General features: G+C 42.8%; 1 protein-coding gene across 1 annotated transcript in view; it reads left to right on the top strand.

Moving 5' to 3' along the window:
* The window catches only part of SARC_07181 (hypothetical protein), a gene marked incomplete at its 5' end in the record, with an annotated part of 39,161 nt that extends 32,109 nt beyond the window's left edge, over positions 1 to 7,052 (top strand). The window contains 9 exons of the mRNA XM_014298883.1: positions 561 to 805; positions 1,417 to 1,783; positions 1,935 to 2,135; positions 2,749 to 2,993; positions 3,751 to 3,979; positions 4,779 to 5,021; positions 5,561 to 5,777; positions 5,977 to 6,194; positions 6,510 to 7,052. Of these exons, the coding sequence (XP_014154358.1) occupies positions 561 to 805; positions 1,417 to 1,783; positions 1,935 to 2,135; positions 2,749 to 2,993; positions 3,751 to 3,979; positions 4,779 to 5,021; positions 5,561 to 5,777; positions 5,977 to 6,194; positions 6,510 to 6,650 (2,106 nt within the window). The 3' untranslated portion in view covers positions 6,651 to 7,052. The remainder of the gene's footprint in view (positions 1 to 560; positions 806 to 1,416; positions 1,784 to 1,934; positions 2,136 to 2,748; positions 2,994 to 3,750; positions 3,980 to 4,778; positions 5,022 to 5,560; positions 5,778 to 5,976; positions 6,195 to 6,509) is intronic.
* Positions 7,053 to 7,322: the final 270 nt, after the last annotated feature.

Below are 7,322 nucleotides of genomic sequence, written 5' to 3'. Positions count from 1 at the left end.
GGAACGAATCTCTCATATATCTGTGCAGTGTCAACCACTACTACATGTATGTCTGTATATATATATATATCTTTTTTTTTATTAGGCATACTCTCCTATTCACCATCTCTGCGATAGCTGAGTAGTTGAACAATCTCTCATTTGTCTGTGTAGTGTCAACCACTACTACATGTATGTCTGTATGTGTATATATCATTTTTATATTGGGCATACACCCCTCCTCACCATCTCTTCGGTAGCTGAGGTGTGTGTAGTGGAACAATCTCTCATTTGTCTGTGTAATGTCTACCACTGGTAGTGTCAACCACTACTACATGTATGTCTGTATGTATATAGATTATGTTTATATTGGGCATACTCTCCTCTTCCCCATCGCTTCGATAGCCGAGGTGTGTGTGTCTCATATATCCGTGTGGTGTATACCAATCTACTTGTAAGTCTGGATGTATTCAGGACCTTTATAATGGGCTTACTTCTTCATGTATAGATGACGTTGCATTCTAGTCGTTCATGCCGTGTCTCTTCCAATGTTCAATCTCATACCTCTCTCTCTCGCACAGGGTTGTGTCAAGCTAATGAAACCCGAACTCGAGAAGATCGTTGCCATGGTAGCAGCCTATATCAAAGACCCGCACGAGCGCGTAAGACACGGCACCTGCAATGCCTTAGGTCAAATGTCCACAGATTTTGCACCCGAGTTCCAGGTTCAATTTCATAGTGTAGTAATCCCGGCACTGGTGGTGGGTATGCACGACAGCAACTTCAGGGTGCAGGCGCATGCCGCAGCAGCCCTTGTCAATTTTAGGTGAGACTGTTATTTGATTACGTATACGCCTACACGCACACACACACATATATATATAATTAAATATATTTATATATATATATATATGTATGTATATATCTTCATGTATACATACACACACACAATTATATATATATATATCTGTATATATATGTATGTATGTATGTGTATAAAGGTGTGGACTTGCATTATGTTTCGCTGGTCACACCGTTGTTCTAGCGAGTTGGCATCTTCACACAATAAAAGTGAACAACAGAACTCGCCATTCTACAACCGTAACTCTACGGGCAACTAACGAGCTAGTAAGTCCTGCTACTATACAGCATACCAATCACACATATATATATATATACATCTATGATCCTTAAACACATATATGATCCTTAAGCACATACATGGATGCCTATGCCTCGTATACGATATTTGTCCATATCTATGTATGATTTGACGGACTCTATGATCGTTAAGAACATACATACGATATCTATCCATATCCATATATGGATTGATCGATCCATAGCACACCATATATACGTACATCCATGACTGTCCATATCCATGTATATAGTTTGATCACACCACTGTACTAACACCTTGTCTTCCACACACAGTGAACAAGCAGACTCCGCCGTGCTACAGCCGTACCTGGACGAACTCTTCACAAGCCTGTACAACCTGCTGAGCAGCGACAAGCGCATCGTGCAAGAACAGGCCATCACCACCATCGCCACCCTGGCCGACAGTTCGGAACACATGTTTGTCAAATACTACGACACCTTTATGCCGTTGCTGATCAATGTGTTGGACACAGCCGACCAACCGGCGCACCGGACCTTGCGAGGGAAGTCGATTGAGTGTGTGACGCTGATTGGTATCGCTGTAGGGGCAGAGAAGTTTAAGGCGGACGCCGGGCGAGTGATGAACATTATGATGCGCACACCCGCGGAACAGATGGAAGCCGACGATCCTCAGATACAGGTGTGTGATGCGGTACGGGGGAATGGGTGGCTGTTTTAGGCCTTGTATTTTATCACGCCAACTCGGAATACCACATTCACACAAATATTTCTCCCCCTCTTTTTCTTTGGGGGTTGGTTGGTTGGTTTGCGACCCGTTTCAAAAAATACAGTTTTTCATGTCCGCGTGGGCCCGGATCTGTAAAATCTTGGGACCGGAATTCATCCCATACCTGCCGAGTGTGATGCCGTTGTTGTTAAAGAACGCGCAGTTGACACCAGACGTGGCTCTGGTAGATCCGGATGATCCAAAAGACGAGGCCAAATACGACCCAGCCGACGGATGGGAGTTTGTCAGCTGGGATTCCCAAAAGGTAAGGCAATCTGGTATATGCGTATGTTCTTGTGCTGTTGTAGAATCATATAGTGTGCGTGTATGTATGTATCCGTATACAGGGACCTGCATTGTATAGGTGGGTGTAGGTAAATGTGTATGATATCAAGGAGGTTTAAGAGTTTGACAATTTAGGTTCAAAGTTGGTTTGGACCTGTGATCCATATAAAATTTTCTTATGTATATGTTTTGTAGTATTTCTATGCAAGAAACGTAGGAGGCAAATGAAGGATTGTATACCTACATGCATATTTCTATTCTTGTTGTGATGTGTTGTATCAACATCGAACATAGATCTACACACAACCGACGGATGAGAGTATGCCACTTTGGGTCTTCGCAGTTTATATTATGTTCTTGGTTTGGTTTAAACCTATTGAGCTTTATCGGTGTGTGAAATCTATGCCCACGCACCAATAGGTCCGTCTACATCGAAGTACAAACTGTAGTCTAATCCACTCAGTACGCAGTAGGATGTATCAGGTCTCACGTTCTATGTACCTATGTTGCTTCCTTTCGCACACCCATGATACCTGATATGCATCCACCGCACCAGCTCAAAGGCATTTCCACCCCTCACTTCAAACCCAAAGATCGGTATACAAACCTCAACCTTAGAGGAGAAATTCAACGCGCTGGAGCTCATCATTACGTACGCGGCCGAGTTAAAGAGCGGCTTTGTGGATTATCTACCCGAAGTCACCAAGATCATGGTACAGTCTCTCAAGTTCTTGTTCCACGATGGCGTGCGTATATCAGCCGCCCAAGCGCTGCCCGCCTTGCTGGTGTGTGCTGTAGAGGGTAGGTTCCCCCCCGCACACATCAAGGAAATGTGGAAGTAAGTGATCGGTCTATGGTGAAATGTGGGTTGTATGTGGAAGGAAGTGATTGGTTTATGTGTTTAATGGGGAAGTAAGTGATTGGTTTGTGTTAAATGTGGAAGCAGGTGATTGGTCTAAGGTTAAATTTTGAAAGCAGTGATAGGTCTATGGTTAAATGTGGAAGGCAGTGATTAGTCTGTGGTTATATTTGGAAGTGAGTGATTGGTATATGGTTAAATGTGACAGTATGCGCTTGGTATATGGCTATATGTAGAAGTACGTGATTGTTATGGCTGTGGTGTCTAATTGGTAAAATGGCAGGACAATGTTCGTGTTCGTGATAATGGGTGTAGTGGCAACTGTGTTTAGGATCGTGTATGTAGATGTTTCATAGTAGAGTGCGTTTGTCGGCAGCACAGGCCCTCTTAACCTTGCTGGTGTATGTCGCAGCGGGTAGTCTACCCCACCACCAACCCGGCTACACCAAGTATACGTAGACGCAGCTACGTATATGCTATTTTTAGATTTGCTTTTGTATTTGATTCAAAACTCGGTTGTGCGCGTGCAGACATGTGTGTAGTTGTGTTTGTGTGTGCATAATCGCTGAATTGTAGATCGTATGCCTAATGTATTGTCACATACGTGTTCAACTCGTTGGTCTTATTCGCATACCCGTCGCCCTTTCAGTACAGCTTGTTTTTCATTGTCTGTTCTAACGCGTTTCTTCACTTCCGCCCATCCATCCGTCTGCGTGTGTGTGAACGTTCATCACAGATACATGCTCAGTGTCATCTGCCCCGCGCTTGAGTCTGAAGTAGACACGGACGTTGTGTACGAGTTTGTGGGAGCGCTTGATAAGGCTCTGAAGGTTGTGGGCGATAATAGCTTGGATGCTGAGGATATGAATTTATTAGGATTGGCTCTTAACTCGCAACTGGCACAGCTATTAGAGCGCGCGCAGAATAGACAGATCTCAGAGACGGATCAGGACTACGATGAGGAGGTATACATATATTTATTTATATATATACATACATACAATACATACATATATACATACATACATACATACATACATATATATATATATATATTTAAATACATACATACATATTTATATATTTATATATATATATACATACAAATATATTTATATATTCTGGTAAAGTGTTTCTCGCTACTTTCCTGATGAACGCAAACAACACATCGTGACACCGACTGTATATAGGCCTATGGACACCCACGGCATATGCCAGTTCACTAGTTTTAAACAAACAACGGTTTGATTTTGTGTGTGCTAGTGTGCAACCACACAGACAACAGTCTCGACAGATTATCACTCTACTCACACTCTTGTGACAGTTCTGTCTCGGCCATCAAACTACACCAAATTAGGACCGCTAGTTGTGTGACCCTGTCAGTGGTTTGTTGATTCGGTATCGAAATCCCACACTCGTTTATATCGCCTCCACTATTCCGGAATTTATTTTGTTTTAGAACTAACTATACCTCACCCCTACATAAACTTATAGGTGACTTGTGTAAAGCTTGGTACAAGCGACACTATAACTGGATATCTTTATCACGTTATAACTTTACACCAAACATTCACCAAATGTATCAGCTCGAATGTATGCACTTGTAAGTGATACACAACGACCAATAACACCCAATGATTTGCGAATGAAATTGGGATTCAAAATACTTTGTGCCGCACCAACGTGGAAAGGTGTCTATGTTTGTACACAATCTAAGAAAAACCCTAACAACCCCATTTTATTTTTTTTAACCTTCTCTCATAGTACGCCGAAGGAGTCAGTGAAGAAGCCTCGGGCGATGAGGCTGTGATCAGAGACATATCTGAGCTCATGCATACACTATTTGCTACACACCGTACCAATCTACTGCCGCTGTGGGATATGGTGTGCCCTACCCTGTCCCAGTTTTTGGGCCCAAATAAACCCGCGTCAGACAGGCAATGGGCAATCTGTATCTTCGACGATCTGGTGGAGTTTGGAGGTGCTGAGTCGTTTAGATATGTACAGGTATGTTAAGTTGCTTCGATTTCTCATGTGAATGAATGTTTGTGGGCCTATGTGCGAGTGTCTGTCCGCCTGTATTGTGAATGGTGCTAAATCGTTTAGATATGTACAGGTATGTTAGGTTGCTTCATTTTTCTTGTGAATGGATGTTTGTGGGCCTATGTGCGAGTTTCGGTCCGCATGTATTGTAAATGATGCGCCATAAGATATACCCATGTTTGTGGTATGTGGTTGCCGTATCTGCGTATATTCTCCACATGCAGGCGTGTACCTCTGCAGTCATACTATCAATTCTTCCACGGTCCTCGATAATTTATCCCTACATATATACGTACATTTGTGTCTTGATACATACTTACGTACATATATGTGTCTTGATACATACATTCATAGATACGTACATTTTTCATCATATATTTGTCTATTTTTGCACATTTGATAGCATGACTTCATCCTCATTCCAAACCCACATAGCCCCGACTGTTTCCAATCCCCGCCCAAGCGCGTATCTCCTACTAACACTACAACAAACTTGCTTACAGTTCTTCCTAGAATCCATCGCGGCGAGTCTTTTGGATCCCAATACGCATGTAAGGCACGCTGCTGTGTATGGGGTGGGGGTGATTGCGAAGTTTGGTGGCCCAGCATACATCCCCATGATACAAGCCAGCATTGCACCGTTATGTAAGGTTATAAATATGCCCGAGGCTAAGAGTGCGGATAATGTGCACTGCACGGAGAATGCGATATCAGCTATCGGTATGCAAATATGTGTTTACGATGGATGAATACTATGTGTATACAACATAAAATCATATTCATGGTATATATATTTGTATATGTATATATATTTGTATGTATGTATGTATTTTTATCGGGCGATAGAAGCATTACCTCACCCGTCCTCGTTCTTTCTATAAATCTCTTCATACCCCCTATTACTATACACCCACTACAGCCAAAGTATGCATGGCGCACAAAGACAACGTACCGGACATTAATCAAATCAACGCCGAGTTCATATCTTGGCTGCCCGTAACGCAAGACAAAGAGGAAAGCAAGTACATCTACGCTTACATGTGCAATCTGCTGGAAGAGAATAACACCTTTGCACTCGGGCAAAACAACAGCAACATGCCCAGGATTGTCAATATTCTGGCGCTGATAGTAAATTCGGTGAGTATGCCGGATAGTTGTATATATATAAATATAATATCTATATATATATCTATGTATATCTATGTGTATGTCTATTTCGATACTTACATTAGGTATGCAGATATAGATATATAGCCATATATATATATATAGCGCTCAAGTATGCGAGTGTTGAAGTTATTTCATAGGCATGTGAATGCGATCCTTTACGCATATTCGCTGCACATCGGACTGCATAAAGGTGCCTTTAACTCGACGCCACAATAATGGTACTTCCTAGCCTTACCAACACGTGTGATTCTGAATCTAAGCGCTCACTGTATGTCACTACAGGATCTGGTACAAGGAGACGAAACACTCAACCCGCGGGTGATTCGTATACTGAAGACGATAGCGGGAGCCTTCCCCCAAGTCATGGCGTCTGTCAGCCCAGAGTTCCAACCGAAGGTGCAACAGGTTATCAGCAGACCATGAAAGCACCGGTTCATACATACTGGCCTGTACAATTAGTAACCTCCATGCGTTCGATTTCTGGGCGTATGCACTCTCTCGTCACAGTGTGTGAATGAATACCTGTACTCGAATCCGGTCCGCTATTCAATACAGAGAGAGCCTGGGATTATGTACAGCCGAGGGCGCAGTAAACCTTCAAGGGGCCGTGGACGAACGGTACTCGTGTACGTACCTGTACGATTAGTAATCATAAAGCTCACAATGCCCATGATTGGCTGATAAATATATACACACTTTTCTTATAATCTAGTTGGGTTTTAGGGTTTTGGGGGGTGTCTGCTAAAACCACCACGGGATAGCTTATACAGAATATAGGCGGTTTCACACGGTAGTGCTGGATGTGTGCATGAAGTATATGCATACTTCGGTTTAGTGTTTGTCCACGGGGCCGTGTATAGAGATTCTGGGCAGTTATGGACTGCAGTGCTGGTGCTACGCAGCAGATCCCGAGTATGTTGGAAATAGGACTTTTAATCATAAAGCTCGCAATACCCACCCAGGATGCCTGAAAAGTCTGTATATACATCCATAGCTTTAATATGCTGGTCTATGAGTTCGTATGTAAAATACAAGCATCTAAGTATTTCCACACTACAGGGGTTGATGCTAGCAGATCCTGAGCATGCTGAGGAC

This window comes from Sphaeroforma arctica, assembly GCF_001186125.1.
Source record: "Sphaeroforma arctica JP610 unplaced genomic scaffold supercont1.552, whole genome shotgun sequence".
NCBI classification, from domain to species: domain Eukaryota; class Ichthyosporea; order Ichthyophonida; genus Sphaeroforma; species Sphaeroforma arctica.
Note: the sequence above shows the minus strand (reverse complement) of the source record. Positions and strands in the feature narration are given on the sequence as shown.